At 35.5% G+C, this 19,176-nt stretch overlaps 1 protein-coding gene across 1 annotated transcript in view; it reads right to left on the bottom strand.

The window, feature by feature from the left end:
• SENP6 (SUMO specific peptidase 6) overlaps positions 1 to 19,176 on the bottom strand; it is a gene marked incomplete at both ends in the record, with an annotated part of 66,736 nt that overhangs the window by 33,352 nt on the left and 14,208 nt on the right. Inside the window, 4 exons of the mRNA XM_079550880.1 lie at positions 3,526 to 3,627; positions 8,194 to 8,336; positions 9,423 to 9,486; positions 14,326 to 14,419. Coding sequence (XP_079407006.1) covers positions 3,526 to 3,627; positions 8,194 to 8,336; positions 9,423 to 9,486; positions 14,326 to 14,419 — 403 coding nt within the window. The remainder of the gene's footprint in view (positions 1 to 3,525; positions 3,628 to 8,193; positions 8,337 to 9,422; positions 9,487 to 14,325; positions 14,420 to 19,176) is intronic.

Genomic DNA, 19,176 nt, shown 5'->3' on the forward strand with positions numbered 1-19,176 from the left:
ACATACAATCTGTAGAATGCCTAGTATTCTGGGAAGAGAGTAAAAGGAATTAAAAAACTATTTGAACACTTAATGTTTGAGAAGATGGGATGATCAGTAAATGCTGCAGTTAAGTGGCTTAAAAATATCACAACTGGAGGTTGACATTACAAACTTTTGGGTAGATCACGTCTGAGTTTATGAATCCAGTTAGATCCAAACCACCTCCAAACGTAGCCATTTTCCAGCATCTTTATATTCTTGGCACAGCAAATGTGTAGCTTGGATTAACTGTTTGCAAGTACAATACAGGCACTGTAAAGAATGGTAAGTGATAAAGAAACTGAAAGATTGCAGAAAAAATATACTGCACACTGTCATTACACTAAATGCCTCACCTGCTTGTTTTAAAATCCCCTATTAATATAATGCATTGAAAAAAATATCTCCATTTTGCATCTCAGAATGATTAAGAGATGGCAATCCTCAGCAGAGCCCAGAATCGTAACAAGCAGTGTCCCCACAAATTGCTCCATGCAAGTCGTGCATTAAAATTGGTTAGCCATGCTGTACATAGCACGCTCTTCCAATGCCAAGTCTTAGAGAACAGTCAGTCAATAGCGTAAGACAGAACTATGAGTCCATTAAATGAAGCAACATCTGTTTGAACCAACCACAACACCAGGCTATATCTGAAAATCTCTTGCATCAGAAGTGAATAAAGTTCAATTTCATCCCAAGATTCCACTGGAAAAAATATGAATAATATTTATCAAAATATTATTTTGAAATGCTTTTTTTTTTTTTTTTTTTGTATTGAAATCACATATTTGAAATATCAGCGCAACAGATATTCAGCTAGAATTTAAGTTAACATGCATGTGCAATCAAGTCAGAGGAAAAGATGAGAAACACAGCACATATCACAGAAGCTCCAAATTCAACTCCGTGAGGTTTCACAATTAGAATGCCCTATGTGACCCCACTCAAGGAACCGTACGATTCAGTCATGTCAGCGCCAGAGACAAAACCTACTCAGAAGTAATTTGTTCTTACTTTTATTTTATCAATTCAGTAACTCAATACAGATTTAAGAACAATATGTTAGGTTTGTTAAAATTTTTTTCTTCATAACGAAATTGATCAACATACAGGAAAAAATCTAGAAACAAATCTTTGTCAACACCTGTAAATTTACACAAGAAAAGAAAACAATAACACCTTTGAACTGTTTCCACGCTACCAACTTTTTTTGTCTTGATCTACCTGGTATTTTATAACTGGTTACGTTTTCTGCACATATTCCTTTCTAATAACTACCATTTTCTAACTCATAAATATAGACCTTCCAGATTAAGCAGCATTAGGAACCTCTTGCCTCAGGGGAAAAACGGTATGGCATGAGCCCATCTTCTATCTGCTAACTCATAAATAGATTTAGAAGCATTCAAAGAGTCGTCAGTCGAGTCAACTGGCAAAAGATAATGAAATTAAAAATCGTCTGGAAAGCTCACCCTTAAATTCTAAATACAAATCAGTCGGATAACACTGATCTGCAATTCCCCAGTTGCAAAACATTACTTAGAATTTTTATGACTATTTCCCACCTCTGAGAGACCAAAAACATTCTTGACAATAAGCATTAATTATGTGGAGTTAATGTAAATGAAGTAAAATAACAATCCCAGAAGTACATTTATTTAGAAACAACCAATTTCTAATTGACCAATTACTTACCAATTACTTCATGCGGTATTCAACTTGCTTATATTATGCATTAGTTTTCTCTCTGTATGTCACACATACAAGGTCACTACTTTCTTTTCCTCCCACATTATGTTAAAAGCTTATTAAAAAACCAACACATCTCTCATTGGTGCAAAAAGGCAGGTAGGCAAGTCAAATATCCCCTCATGATTAAGATCAAGGCATTCTGGCCAGATTCAGCCCTTTTAAATTTAAGCAATGAATTCAACGGCCCAAACAAATAAGCTATCAAACATCTTTCAACTGCAAAAGAGGAAAAAAGAGGCACTACTCAGAAATCTACACACTGATGGTGCCTCAGGGATGTCAGGTAAGACAAATCCATCTCCATAGGCCGCTTTGAAAAACCATTTCATAACAGAAGTTTAATCAGTACGCTAATGTTGTTAGGGACAAGAGCTCTCTCATGCGGTTTTCTGTCCACTTTAAGTAATTCTGATTAGCTTTTATACCTCAATTATTTTTTTTTAAAGGAAGAAAAGGAAAAATGAAGGGTAACTGCATAAACGTTTAAAGATGCCTCACGCTTTTCTCATCAGGATGTTGAAGAAAACTGTTCTAAAAAGGACTGCATATAAAAAGAGCATAGGTGGTGCAGTCTAAATTGTACTGTCAACATAAACATTGTCTTCTGATTTAATTCCCGGGAAAAACTCTACCAATCCTCTTCAGAGATCCTTGCCTCACAGTGATGTTAAGAAGTAGAAAAAAGCCATGACATTACTGCTGCATCCGCTACTACTGAGAACTAAAGGGAAGTGTCTGTGCTCTTTGCCCTTTACAGGCCACAGCGTAGGTGGAAATGGAAGGATGCAACAATGGTGTATGTTCTCAGAGACTGAAACGTAAAATCCATTTTTGGTTTGCTTCCTCAGTGCCAGATTACCCTCTGCACTTGGATCACATCACTCATTCACATTTGTACATGGTCTCTGTTATTCTGAAGACAGATGTGAAAATGAGGGAAGTGGTACAAAAAACAGGACGATGCCCACATATGATCTTCATGACCCCAAAAATTTACACACATACACAAAGGAAAAAAAAAAAAAAGGGCAGAAAAATGAGGTTACAAAATGCTGAGGTCAGTGGAGATTCATAAAACCCATAAAAGGGGCTTCGAATGGACAAATTTTAGAAGAAAATTTCTTAATGCTCGTATGCTAGCTCATATGTTTGTGAAGATGTTTGCATATGAGAAGTCTGAAACACTCGTATTATTGAAAATGTGGTATGCTCTGAGTTTTCAAAATAACAATGTTTAAATCAGTATAGTTGAATAAAATCCCGTAGTTTTCTATAATCTATTCCAACAGATATTAATATAAGTGTAAAATCTCACTTCTGAGAACTGGACCAGTTTATACATTTTATGCTGTATTTAAAGACATGACCATCACATCTACTGCTTAATTGTTAAGTAGGCCTTACACAGCCAGAATTTTCTTTGAAATATTATTTGATTATCACATTGCCAGTTACATTAAGTCCTACTGCATGCTATGTCTATTTCAAAGTATCTTCTCAACATATTTTCATCAGGTATTCTCCTATTGAATGTTTGTCAGCATGCTTTAGCATCAGTAATCTCTAAGAAGTTATGCAATGAGTTATAAACAATAAGCTTCATTAATTGAGATCAAGGTTCACGCTCAAGTATGCACCAGTAATTATGTTTCCTTAAAACACTTCACAGCATAAGGAAAACAATTATGTACAAAACCAGAAATAACTTCCTACAACAGGAACACCTGGATAAACAAATCCACTTCGTCCTACCTTTGGGCTGCTGTTTTTACTCCTGTTGTCTGTGCATGCGCATGGTGAAAGCGTCTACCATGTACCACAGTTACAGGACAAGACACATTCTGAGCATTTTCACTGCAAAAGTACAGAAAAAACAGTTGAAGAAAAGATTCTGTTGGGGTTTTTTTTGTTTGTTTTTTGTTTTTACAGCGCTTACAGTTAAAAATTGTGCTGCCCTACTTTTACAATAGTCACATAAAAACAATCAACAAATTACTTCTGAATCAATAATGTCATTTGTTATCTTATATTCAGTAGTCATAAAAGCATTAGATCGCAGAATAAAACAGACAGATAAGAATGCTCACCTTTTTCCCCCCAAGAAGGTTAACACTTTTTAAAATCAAATTTTATCACTATTCAAAACATCTGTGAACCAGCTCTCCTTTGCTCAATCTCCTCACTCCAATACTGTCTTTTTGAAATGAGATATAAGCATTTATAATTAACTTAATTTTCCCATCTACACATTTTTCTAAGACAAAGCATTTAATGCAATCAAGAAGATTTATACTGCCTAACATACAAACAGACTGAACTGTACGTTTGGGAAGTTCTCAGATATCACTACTCCTTAGGGAAAGCAAACACAGCAGATGTGTGGCAGTAAGATGGCTGGTAGCTGAAACAACGCACCACAGCTCAAAAAGGAAAGACGCTGCTGAACTATCCTGACAGGGCTCTGCACAGAAGTAGCATATTCCCCAATATTCTTTACTATTTCTTCATTTTCCTCATTTATTAAAAGCCTTTCAAGGCTTTAATCTCATTATTACATAAATCAGGTAATTCTGAAGGGACACCTCCCTCTTATAATTTTTTTAAAAGGAGATACAAAGAAACAATTTTCTGTCTGATAAATGAGTAACGTGATAGTCCTGTGAAGACAACTATTAACCTGTACACTTCTACTACAGAACACACAATATTGCATTTAAAATGTTCAAAAAATCATGCAATTTGCAACAGGTTGCATGCTGATAACACCAATTGCTTCAAATTATGGAAACATAACTTAGATTTAGGTTGTAAAATTACTTGGACTTTTAACTGTACTAAATAAAGGAACATGAAAAAGCATTCCAATTGATTAAAAATAATTATCAGAAGTATTATTCAGCTGAATATTCGTTTCCTCTATTCATCTTGTAATGAAAAAATCAGGAAATCGTTAAGGCCCAGATTTCCCAACAAAATTGCAAATCAAATCCTAATCCTTCCTTTTTATCCCCCAAAAGATGAAGATGAGAAACTCCTGATTTTAATTTTTTAAATTTTTTTTAGCTTTTTTTATTTATACCAAATATCGTAAGAAAAATTAGATGCTTTCCAAGCATTTCTGAATGACTGTAGCATAACGTGACTGTTAGAATCTCACTGATCATAACAGAACTGTGCATATAACAGAACAAGACCTACCTAAGCCAACCAAATGGTAAAACATCACATTGAATCATCAACATCATGGAAGTAAAGATAAATACTTTCCCACAAATCTCTAAGCCAAGACTGCACGTTGTCTAGACCTATTTACAGCCAATCTTCAGTTTAGTTCACCTGAGAAATATAATCCTGACAGCAGCCCGTTCTAAATACTTGACCATCTCTCACATCCTCCCTGACTTTAGGTTTCTCTCCAGAATCTCTCTTCATTATGAAGAGATACTAGACGAGAAAACACAGGGAGAATGCAGGAATTTCTTCTCAAATGCTAAAGAGTTGCACGGTTTAAAACAAGCAAGTAAAACTTGAAACATTCATTATGTTTCATGATTTTATCTGTTGTATCTGAGCTTTGCGAAACTATCATGATTTGGAGACTTCCAGTCTTACGTTTCCGCAGCAGATAAAGCCATTTAGCAGTGCTTCTGCTTTGTGCCTCACACTCAAGTAGTGAGACACTCCTGTAGGCGCTGGAAGAGAACATCACAGTCTGCTGGGTGATCAGATTTGAGTCAAAGCAGACTGTTCTAGATGGTACACTTAATCGTTTCATATGGAGTCAGATATCTTTCCATGTAGGACAGCTGTAAAATACTGTCTGCTCTATGATCTTAGTCTTAGAATAGAACATAATCAGTACAGACAGAATCATCAGAGAATTTCATCAGAAATGTAGCAAGTTGCAGCAGAGCCACAACCAAACAGAAATTGCCTTTGCAAGCTTCAGCACAGCTTCAAGAAAATCACAGAACATTGAAACTTGTCAGAAAGTATGTCCAAAGAACAAACGTTCTAGAAATCTCAAAGTTAGACTACAATGACAACACCGCATCACTTAAGAGTCTAGGCTCTGAAGAAAACCAGGTTACACTATCACATTAGACCAGCTGATCCTGCTAGCTTGGGAACATCGCAGATTAAGAAGTCAAAGCACAGAGAAATCTTGCACTGACAACAAGGGATAGATCTAGAAGTAACCGAGCACAGCATTTCAGAAACACAGAACACTATTACAGACTACATTAATTCTGCTGGTCATTGAATAACTTCAACTAAACATTACCAAAAAGAAAATCTAAGGGTTTTTATCATGAGAACCTTTGATGTAAGTTATTAAGAACTGGCAAAGAAATGAGCAATCCAAAATGAGATCTTACAACAAATTTTTTTTTTAAAAAAAAAGCAGCTAAATTAGGGTTTGATACTAAATTTGTTTAAAACACATGCCTTGTTGTACAACACCAAACAACAGGTAAAAACTATGGGTTGGTTTAAAATATCCTTCATGCAAGTAGAGCTGCTTAAGGAAAATTTCTTCTCATTAGCTCTGCATCCTTCTGTCCTTACCATCTTCCCATCCCTCATTTCCTGAATTTTAGGAAATACTAACGGACAATAATACTAATATTACTGAGTCACGCTCTCAGTAATCTTAATGAAAACCACCAATATGAAGTTTTCAATTCTTACTCTGCAGACAAGGTTGAAAAACTTCAACTTTGTGATAAAAAAAAAAATCACTATGCGCAGATGCTCAAGAATCTCAGGCATCTGATCTTCTTGAACTTCATCTAGCAGCTTAACTGCATTATCAATCCTTGGAATTTTCTTTAGTCCAGCCATTCAAACACAGACCTGATCACTAGTACCTTTCATGATACACCCTCAAAGCTAACACATCACCCAATCTTCACCACAGCAGCTGGATCACAAACCTTCGGTTATTGAGGATTTTGTTGGATTACAAAAGACATAACACTATCACAGTTACAGTATTGAATTGAGGCAATGGCTTGCAGCATAATCACATTTCCAAGCAAACTGATTTTGCAAAATTCAAATAGGAGTCAGTAGACAACAATCAGTAATACCAGTGTTAATCAAAAGTCAATTGTTTACATCAATCACAACGGCTGACTCCTATCCCTTCTTTCCCAATAAATTCATCCATTAATAACTGTTTCTTAAGGAGAAGGTGGATATTTATACTTTCCATGTAACTTCATGCAGCTCAGTAGCAGGCAAAAGGTGGTTGCTGGCTTTCAAAATAGAAGATGGGATCTTTCAGTAAGGTGACACACGTCCAACAGATTTAACTTTTTTTAGTTGAGTTTTCTAAATTTTCTGGTTTTAGGTTTATAGTAGTATCTGTCAATGGAAGGTAGATCCAACACAAACAACGGAATGTTGGAATTAAATGCTTAGCACTTCAGCAACTATTTATCCACATGCATTTATTTTTTTAATTTCAGTTACAGAAGAAACTTCAGGATCCCTAAGAATTGTTTTTTTTTGTTTCTTAATTTGTATTTTCTTTGATAAAAAAATAATAAACGAATTTAAGACCATACACATGCTAGAGAAGAACTACATTAGGGACTTGCATAACAATTGGTTAAGATATTGTGTAAGCTGTCACAATGTTGCTGAACTCCAACAAGACAGATGAACACATGTAAATAGCTTATAGTTACAACGTTAAGACAAAAAGCCTTTATTTTGCCAAAAGTATCTGTAATTCATGCATTCATTCTTCTGTAAGAATCTGAAGGATCAGTTCAGATTGGAAATTCAGGATTTGTTCCCTATACATCAGGTTCAATGACTGAAGAGCAGGAGAGCACACACATCACACTACAAATGTAGGATTTACTTTCTGAAGTGACTCTGTCGTAAGTCCCACTAACCACTGATGCTCTACTCCTCATATAATTACATAGGCATTAAATATCTGATGACTGGCAAAGTTATAGCTGGATAAGGATCTATTCATTCCTGCAAAAGTAACCATACCAAGAGTAATCTAGCAATATGAAATTCTTCCAGAGAAATTGTATGAACGTATCACTTTCTGTTACACATTAAATTAAGTGATCAGTCTTATAAGACATTAGAAATACTCTTTTGTCAGCACTGTATAGAGGAAAACAATAGTTCATTCAGACAACACTGGTAAAGCACCAACAAATGCAAAAGCTCTCATTTTATTTTAATCTTTTTCACTGTTTTACTAGTGTGCTTTACTAAGATTTCAGAAGAAAAATGATCTACTCTTCTGTCTTTGTTCAGAAGTGCAGAACAGTGTAGTTTCTTCATATGCACAGAAGATAATGTAATCATACTACAAGTTGTCTTCACTTGTCATTAATTTTTATCAATGATTAAGTAGTTAAGTACACAGAAAACTCAATGCAGTACCTCAGTTTCTTGCTATTTCCCATCATGTTGAGGCCAATTGCATTCCCTTTAAAAGGTCTCAAGCTTGCAGCTTTGCCTCGCCTCGCGTATGTTTTTATGGAATCACCACTGATGCCGACAGCTCCAGGCCGACAACGAAAGGACTGTAACAACAGAATTCATGTGCATGACAATACAATACTTGTATAAAAAGTAAAAAAGTAAAAACAAAACTTACTATATTTATAGAAATACTACTTTGGCTTCATTTTCAGATCGCTTTGACAAAATTTTATGTACAATCTACCCAGAAGCCAATTTGAATGGAAGTCTTGTTTTTAACTTCTTGGAAATTCTTCTGAAGCTCACAGTACAAACATGATTGACTGTAGAGTTCTCCTCTATGTACTTTTTCATCCTGGAGAACAGAATTCTACAACAAGTCCTCTAGTTATTCTTTTCCAGACAGCCTATTTATTAAATATTTTACATGTAAAACAGCTTTATGTCTCTCAGATGAACATGAAAAAATATACACAACAAAGCTAACCTGCTTCATATCTAGAATGCTGGCACCAAAGTTGTATGCACACCTTAGATACAAGTATGTCATCTTTCAGATGCAGAATAATGGGAAAGGCATGTTTTGAGAAAACTGAAATTCAGTGAGACAAACAGAACAAAATGACTTTTCCAGAAGGTCTCCCATTCCAATGACAAGGGAAAGTCATTGGATACAATCACCCTCAAGTTTGCATCTGTCTCACAGAACCAAGAAGTGTAAAATAAACTCTAATGTCTGAAATAATTCATTTTCTGTGAATGTAGTAAAATGCTCTTAAGTAGTGGGATTCCTTGCTAAATAAAACAGTCATACTTTCAAAGCATTATGAACCATCCCTGCAGTAATAAGGTATTTCAAAAAACACAAAAAGCATGAGTTCTGCCTGTATATACACATGTATGCATAGAAAATTGGAAATTTGATATTAAAATAAGCTCACTAATGAAAATTGTCTAAACTTAAAATTCGTTATTCAAGTTATTATTTTCAGAACACTCTAACAACTAAGGATCTCCAGGCTGAATAGGAAACAAAAAGCATGCAGATAAACAAGTTGAGCATACAGGCTGCCGAATCAACACGAACTTTCACTTTGCAACAATGGACAAATGACTATGCAACATTGTTTTAAAAACTAGCAAGCTTTGAAGATATCTCTTCACTATGAGATAAACCCAGTACTTACCTTTCTTTCTTCATTCGGACCGAAGGGCCCATCACTGTCATCTATGCTGAGCAGGTTTGCCTCACTAGATGATGACAGGCGTGGGAGAAAAAACAAACAAACGTTGTAAAGCAACAGAGTATAAGCAAAACATTTTAATCACACAAAGGTCTTCTTTTTTTCCTCTTATCTTTTAAATACAAATGCATATACATGCCCAAAACAGCAGGATCATTAAAGTGGGCAATATAATTATCAGGATATATTATGGGAACTTAAACTTGAAGCCTACATTGAACTAATTCCAGAATAGCAAACTTAAAGGACATTACTAATTCAAAACAGAGAATGCTATTGAAACTTCACTACTGTCATAGTAATTTTATTGACATCATGAAACATTCTATATAAACCTTGAGTCAAGTATTAAACTAGAAAATATACCATTATTTTGTTCATAAACAGAACGGTTTAAAACAGAAAACTTCACAATGCTTCAGGAGAACAACTTGTGTAACAAATTATTATCACATAGCAATTATTGTCAAATTACATCCTCCTAAAAATAGCACATTCCATTTGACTCATCCATTCATTAAAATGTTTCTTTAGTAATTCGGCATCCATAATCTTCAAAAAACTGCAATGGAGAGCAGCTAGATTAGGCTAACAATTCTTGCTTCCAGGAGAAGCAACCTGTTCAACACCATCCCTGGTAAATTCATTCCTCTCTCAGCTGCAACAAAAAACAACTTTTATCCAAGTGGTTCTTAATTAAGGACAGGCAGAAATCACATAAGATTAGATGCAGATATGTCAAAAGACTCAAAGAACATCTACAGCTTGTCATGAAGACGAAAAACAGTGATGGAGACAGGGGAAATATTCTTGGCTGCAGGTATGACGTCCTGATCATCACGTACATAGTGACTATTTCTAGCCTCCGTGTCAAAAGAAGGTAACAAACTGCAAAAGAACATTGGAAAAAAAAAATCCTTAAATCAGACTGAGCGAGAGTAACTCTTCTGATGCAACTAAGATGACATAGCTAGAAAAATATTTGGAATTGGATGTTTTTAAAGAACCAATATTTTTAGATTTTAAGGAATGCGAAGTATAAGCAACAGTAACAGAAAGAAAGGCTGTTTCTTCAGAGAGCAGAATACACAGCAACTGAGTAATGTCTATTTGCTCACATATCACATGCTTGCACTCGCTTGCTTAAAAGATGTAATTTATACAGACAGAGGAAAAAAAACATACAGCACTCTCACATATCACACAACAGCATTTTAATGCTACTAAAATGAAACCTCAGCGGTCCTCCTGTGAGTTTGTCTTCATATTTGATCTCTTTTTAGCCAGGAAACAACAGATGAATATTTTCACATTAGAACAATCATTTCTAACTACATTATACTTCATAATAAATGAAAGTTAAGCCTTTACTAAAATTAAGAAAAAAATCAGAATTATGTAATTTAGGTGAACTCCAAGAAGTCATTCAAAATTATGCACTAATATTTAGGCACTGAACAAGAAAAAAAGATGTTCTACTCCTCTTTAATCACTTATCATTTGTTTACTGTTTAAAACCATTAAGAATCATGCAATAGCCAATTAGGCAGCTCAGTTTAATAGAACATACTTCTACTTCCAATTCTGAGAATCAGAAGTTGATTTCTGATGCTGTGCCAATAAGCTACAACAATATTTTCATCAACAGTAGAATCACAAAACCGCTGAGGTTGGCAGAGATCTCTGGGTTCACCTGGCCCAATCCCTGCCCAGGCAGGGACACCCAGAGCAGGGTGCCCAGAACGTATCCAAGAGGCTTCAGAAGATTACCAAGGAGGAGACTCCACAGCCTCTGAGAAGCCTGGGCCAGCGCTTTGTCATTTGCACAGCACAGAAGTGCTTCCTTATATTTAGACAGATCCTCCGGTGTTCCAGTTTGTGCTTGCTGTCTTTTGGGCCACCCCTGAGCATCACTAAAAAAATACTAGCTCCATCCTCTTTGCACCTCACTTCAGGTATTTCTAGACACTGCCGAGGTCTGAGCAGTGCTGAGTAGAGGGAATGAATCACCTCCCTACACCTACAATGCTTTGTCTAACACAGCATAGGATGCCATTAACTTTCCACGTGCACAACTTGGTGTCCACTAGGATTCCCAGGTCAGTTTCTGCCAGGCTGTCCTCCAGCTGTGCAGCCCCCAGTATACACAGGTGCCTCGGGCTGTTCCTCTTTGCTTCTGTGTGATCTCCAAGTATAAAGCAACAGAAGTTTCAAGTCATCTGCTATCATCCTGACTAACACTCTAACTAGATCAAATCTAGTACATCATCACAGTTTCTGTTGTTTCAGGTGGGGTGAAGATGTTCTGCAAGCATTTACTTCGGGATAAGAAACTCATCAAACCCTATTTTTGTTCTCTTCAACTTAGCTCCAAACGAAATATCACCTCTAGCAGCATTTTAAAAATGTATATATTCTGTTTTGAGTGATGGTCCTATTCTTCCAAAACCTCTTCATTTTATAAAAGTTTTGTATTCCTGAATATGAGATCATTGCTTGACATCTTACCATGACGACACAGCCCATGTAACTCTCCAAATAAGTTAAATGGTACACTTTTAAATACTGCACGTATACCAAAAATTGCTTCGGTATAAAGTCCTTAGCCACATATTTTGTGTTGATCTCAGTGAAGAAAGAATGAAAGCTGCCACTGAGTACAACCTAACAATATCAGCACAGACCCCATTCTTAATTCTTAAACCACATCTATGTTCTAAGCATCGGAATGGTACTCTTGGGCTAGTCCAAAATAAACTTTATGTCTGCCATTACCACCGCAAAAACCTGTGACACGATCAGATGCTAAAATGCCAGGGTTTCAACAAGCAACAGAAACATCTGGATGCTTGTTTCAGATTTATAGCTTTTTCCTTACAGATATGCAGTAAGCTAAAAGCACTGCCAGTAAACATTAGCATAACCAATACAAGGGACATTAAAAGAATCCAAAGAATTACTGCTTGGCATGGTCAAGACAGGGGTTGGGGGGAACAACAAAGCTTTATTCTGGACACAATTATATGAACTCAAGTTGCCAATCTTTGAAATGTTTTGCTAAGTGTGAAAGGTTGTTTAAAAAGAACTGACAAATTACTGTCAAACTGCTTCCTAAAGATTCTGACAAAATACTGACAGATGTTATACGAAGTAAAAACATATCAGGAACGCAAAATTCAAAACTGCTCAAAGTGAAGCTTATAATGCCAATCACAAAACAAATAAAACAAACAAAAAGAAGCAGAAAACAATCAAAGAGTTTGTTTTTAACCAAAAATAAATACTTGGGCAGTTTAAAAGGTACAGCTGCCTGAAGTTAGTTTGTAAGAGGATGGCTGGCCAAAAAAGGCAGGATCTTCAGTTGAAAGCGATTTTCAGATGCTCTTTTACCTATACTACCAATAAGGTTTTGTATAATTCACAGATACAAAAAAGAACTACTAATGTTGAGTAGCAGCACTCCTATACTGGCTAGAGGAAAACTGTTTTATCATACAGAACATTTTAAAGGACTGAGAAATCATTCAGGAATGCCGTTATATAAAACATATGTTCAACAATCAGGTTTTCAAATGTCATTTTTTAAATAAAAAGCATTACTACTCTATGCACATCTCATTTTGTGTTAAGTCAATATCAACTGGAGATGGAAAACAGCAGTAAATTACTACAAGAAGAAACTGGGATACTTACAAATGAGAGCTATTTTTGAAGACAAGTAAAATGCAAATGCTAACTCTGCATATGCATTCGCTGCCATCACACTTGAAATGTATTACTGTGCACTTGAAATCATGTTTGCTTTTATAGAAGTAAAATGTCTTTAGTTTGAAAACCTTTCAAAAATTCTTTTTAACTTCTCACACAGTTCTCTGGACATACCATATAACTCACAATTAAATGAACCCCTGTATTGATGACTGAATGACTGAAATGCTACATTTCTTACATTTTTTTTTTAAGTATAGCTTGCTGCTGAAGCCTAAGTGGTTATGTGACTGTTTTCCTACCTCCTTTCTGCACATAATATTCAGCAGAGTATTACCTACTAAAATACTACTCTATAGCAGTCTCTTGAGGTTATTAAAGAGGTCAAACTACAGACCCATGTAAGAATTACTTTTGTACTTAACCACCGGACTCAGCTTCTCCTCATGACAGAACTATAGCTTTTTAAACTTACAGATTTAAACTTCAAATATCTAAGAAAAGAAATAAATGCATTCTTCACACATGGAACTTGCTGTTCTTTTAATAAATTATTAGATTTTTTTTAGAAATGAATACTTCTTGAATGAGAAAGCATACCAGTAACAACAAAATGTTAAAGGGACAGGATTTATTCTAACTATACAGATAGTATTTAACTTTTTGGAAAAATGCAAACATACTAAGTAAAGAAATTAATGACAAGGGAACAAAAATTTATACTGTGAGGTAAACAATGGAGGAAAAAAAAATCTTTTAAGCTTTGTTTTTTAAATACCTTACTCAGAACTGTGAAGTACTGAACGATATCACCAGTATAAGCTCTAACGACTGTTTCCTCAGTTTGCATGTAATGCATTTCATGTCTGAGTTCTCCAGACTTCTACAGTAGCTCTGAAGACAGCCCCAACACTTCCCAAAATGTTGAGAATCCCACATCAACAATTAAATTTACAATATAATGCACTTTCTATATCATAATACTAGTTAAAATAAGCATTTCTACCAGGATAATTTTCTCTTCATCACTGGAATTTTGAAGACGTTATATAATGTTTCTTATTAATAAATTACAAAAAAAAATTTATTTGTAAGTAGACAATTATACTTTCAATAGCCTAGATAAAAGCATCCTTACTCTTTCTCTGCATCTCCTTCACTTTCTTCTGCATGATCAAAGCTCCAATTATTTTTAAAACCTCCATCTCTCTTGGACTGTGATCTATCCAAAGCTGAAATGAGAACAAGTTAAGATAAGTCTTGGTTTCAAGTGGAGTTATTAATCAATACAATCTAGAGGAGTAAACCAGGTGTATGTATTTTCCCCATATATTCATTTTATTTTGTTGACATCAGTGTTTAACTATCATTTGAGCAAATAAGTTCAGTAAGGCAGCAGCAAATAATTTTCCTAAATAAATACAAATAATAATCAGTCAACATCTTGATTTGTAATAAGTTAACATGCTACTAAAAATTATGAAGTGAGGGTTTTATTGTTTTACCTGTAAATTTAAGAGTTCCTTTTGTGATATGAAGACTCCTTACATTTATTACTTAAACGTCTAACACCCAAATACATGTTTCTTTTCTCCACATGTAAGTAACAGTTTTGAACTATCCCAAGCACAGTTTCAACATGCCATGTTTTTTTAATCCGTCATCTGACAAGGACATGAATTAATGTCTGCCGCTAACTGAAATTTCAGGGTTAGCATCAAACAAATGAGCGAAAACTTGGATTTCCTGAGAACAGTCACACTACACCTGATCTCAAATTTATCTACTCCAATATCCAAAAGTATGGAGATTTTTTAATAAGGTAGAATGCGGCTATCTAAGTGAAGGAGATTCAGAACATGGAGGCAGCAGTCATTAAGGTGAAGCATTGTTCGCCCAGATCCCAATTACTGCAACTAAGAGCTGCCACGCACCAGTTCTGTATAACTAATTTTATAGCAGATTTGATTGGAGTGCAGTTTAAATGCATCTTTTCTTACTGTTTTTACATATTTTACAATACATTCAGAAATAATGAATGCAACCTCATGCTTTGCAAGGAAAAGGAAAGAATCATAATCAACAAAATATGTATAGAAAAAAGTACAAACACTGCAAAAAGCAAGATTTAGCACTTTCAATCTCAGCTTCCAGCTATTTGCACCTACCAAGGACCACCTGAGCCACAGATGATATTTTCATGAGCAACAGCTTTTTTTCTTTTTTCTTTCCTTTTTTTTTTTTTTTTTTTTTTTTTTTTTTTAAATCAACATTACTTTGTAGAAGAAATAGTATTTTGCAGCAAACAGCACTGCCTTTTCACTATATAAGTAAGTATCTCCTTTTTTATTGATCCTGATTTAATCTGGCATCTTTTACTTCTATTTAGTACTCTGCTCTCCTCTGGTTCTTATGCTGGCTAAGACAGTAATCCATTCCTACCGCAATTACATACATCTCTCTTGTGCTCTTGCAGTCATCTTTTCCCAGGCAGAAATCAAACAAACACCCTGTCCTTTTCATTTTTCCTGTGTCATACTTTTAGATCACCCTCAATCCTCCTCTCTGAACTTCCTCTAGCTCTACTGTTTTCTTTTTGAGATGGTGAAGAATGGAAACCCATACTACTGAAGGTAATATTCAAGATACTAATGCACCATAAATTTCTACAGAAGCAATGTGGTATTTCTCTTTTGCTATTTATTCTTTTTGTAATAAATAATATGCCTGGAAATGCTATTTTCACTGCTATGGAGAACTGCTTTGATGTTTCTGCACCAGTTAATTTCCACCTTTCATTTGATTGGTAAGAACCAGTTCAGATTCAATCACTGCATACAAAAATTTAGATAAATCATTTTCTTATCAATTTCTCATCCAGATGCATTACTTGGTGTGTGCCAACATTTGATTTAATAGATAATTTTTAATGCACACAGCACAAATCATGAGCACCTGGAACTTCCTTGAAGTACCAAGCCATTCTACTAACCCAACTAATACTTGCAACATCTACATACTTTTGTCACTTCGCTGTCAAACTTTTTTCTTCTATCTGCATCCATGTTATCACAAATCCTCATGGGATTCAACTGGTTATTCCTACTTTTAACAAAATGAACCACTTCTGCCCTCACCAGTAATCTGTTGCCAGTTGTTACTTATAATACTTTCCATTTGATCTAAAGGAAACCTAGCATTTCCAAAAGCCTGTGGTAAAGAATATCACAGAAGGAAAGACCGATCCAATCTTGGTCTTCATTAACATTTCTATAAACTTCAGTTATACAGTCACAAAGCTGACCTACGAAGAGTTCCTCAACCAGTCCACCTACCTATAAAAAAGCTGGTATCATCCACAGATATCAGCTACTTGTAGCAGAAAGACAGTCCTAACCAACAAGTATCAGACAACAGCCATTTGCTCCTTTATCACCAAGTTCCTCTCAGAACACGTGGATGAACGCTATCTCATCCTCACCTATTGTTTGCCTCATGCATCTTTTCCTCTACTGATGCTTCATTTTGAGACATAAACCCCGTCATGTTCCTTAAGAAAAATTACGGCAATAAGACCTCACTAAGTGTTGTCAAAGTGGGTGCAATCAATTGTTTGTCAGTTTTCATCTCACGTTCACCAAGATTTTCTGCAATGTTTCTGTCTGCTATCTCCACAACTTTTACATTTCTAGCAGGCTACTGGTCAGGTAATCCCACCAATTACATCTGACTAATTTTCTTTATGGTCATTGAATCCACCCAGACTTCACAACACATTTTGAGCCATTTAAGTATGACCTGACTTGAAGGTGTTATGGAATACGTTGTATTTCTTCAACCAACACTATCTATTCTCCATTAGTCCCCTTCAGTCTCCATTTGTCCATCATCTCTCTCATTATTTTCCTTTTATCTAAGTTCACTCTGCCAGCTTCCAGCTCTCTCATTCCACCTGGACTATTTCTCCATGCTCCTTCACACAAGTAAGGCAAACATTTTTATTGTAGGATTTTTTTGCTTGTGTTTCTTCTGTTTAAATCAGACTACTTGCACATGCTTGTCTTGGATTCTTATTTGAATTTTAGCAGCTTCAGTGGAGAAAATAATTTTTCGTGCTAAATGTACATTACATCAAACCATGTGCTGCTCCACTACTATCAGTCTCTCCCCACTCTTCAGGTGTCAATAGACTGGCTCTAGACTTATTTTGAGAAAATCCATCTCACTGCACACAACTCCCTTCCTTGAGAAGAAATTTGCTCATTTATTCATCTTGGCTCTACCAAAAATATAAATCTAAAAATGTACTGCCACTTGGAATTAGATTCTACGCAGGTGTTTTTTTTAAACAAATGCTAAGTTTATAACTATTTTGTAAAACCTGAATTTACAACCTGTATGTTGCAGTTTTTTCTATGCATGCTACCAGGGCCAGTACACTTTGCATACTCTTATATGCTGTCAGCAGTGCTATGCAGTGTAGGTGGTACGCCTGCTACCAGGACAGATTCGTATCCAGACATAATTTTAATTATTTACATGCCTTTTTTAAAAAGCCAGTTGAACAAAATTTGCTGGAATACTGCATATTTTAGCTTTCAGAAAAACTTTTTTATTATTAGCCACATCCCAAAGCCATCCATTTTGTGTGAAATTTACTCAATTCACATTTGGGATGACAAAAATCAGCACATTCTTAGGACAAATGGTAGAAAGCAGATTAACATCTTTATGCCCCTGAATGTTGGCACTGCTTTGTAAACTCCTTTAGCAGGAGTTTCCATCATTTAATAGTATTATTCATACAACCATAGAATGGCCTGGGTTGAACAGGACCACAATGATCATGTAGTTTCAACCCCCCTGCTATGTGCAGGGTCACCAACCACCAGACCAGGCTGCCCAGAGCCACATCCAGCCTGGCCTTGAATGCCTCCAGGGATGGGGCATCCACAGCCTCCTTGGGCAACCTGTTCCAGTGCGTTACCACCGTCTGTGTGAAAAATCTCCTAAAATTATTATGAAAGGAAGTCATTCCTGAACTTGAATGGGAAAAAAATAAATAAATTAATAAAAATCTGCCCATCTGCAACAGTGAAGTGAGGAGTATTTAGCAAAGTGCAAAAGAAGATGGCATCTGCTAAGATTTGCTTTTAAGTCTTGTGCTTTGTGGCCTAGGACCAATCATTACATATGAATCTATATTATGGCCAGAACAACAGACCTTTTTATTTTTCATTGTTCCAAATGTGATGCCATGTGCTTACCGATCACATGAAGAACACTTTCAACTTTTCTCATAAAGTAACTTTTTCCTATTTATCAACAGATTGCCTAAAAAGCTTCCCACCACCTCCTGAATGTGCCAATAGAAACTGCAACATTTCTACTACAGCACAAAAAGACAGTTTACAGGTCTTTAATCCACTGAGATCACATCTATTTTTGTGCATCCAAGAAACACCCCAAAAATAAACCTAAAGCACACAAACGTTTCATTCAGGACTAAGGACTTGTTCCAGAAGAACCTCAAATTTCCATACTTCTTCCCAGTTACGCTGGTCTAAATAACGCAAACCTTATCTTACAAATGCTTACACTATCACAACTGCAAACAGCAGACACTGTAACATTCAGCACAAGAAAAAAAGAATTCATTTCAATGCACTCAGACTCACTCTCTTCATCTAGACTCATATTTAAGTAAATTAAAAAGAGCTTTCTAATCTTTTGTTCATGTAGTCACTGCATATATTGATAAGAAGGTACAAGTACTCATAAATATCTGACACAGGAATCATTTTTAATTGTGTTTCTTTCTCTTTTGTTTCATCATTCTACCAGAGAGGCTTCTTCAGGCTTCTATGCAAACTAGTTTTTTTTATCTTCCAGGTTCAATATGAACAGTTCTAACATGTTAATTGTTTAACCACAGTGAGGTTGCATTTTCATACCCCACAGTAAGCACTGCATGAAGAGTTTTATGCAC

The sequence above is a fragment of the Tetrao urogallus genome, assembly GCF_951394365.1.
Source record: "Tetrao urogallus genome assembly, chromosome: 2".
In the NCBI taxonomy this organism is placed as follows: domain Eukaryota; kingdom Metazoa; phylum Chordata; class Aves; order Galliformes; family Phasianidae; genus Tetrao; species Tetrao urogallus.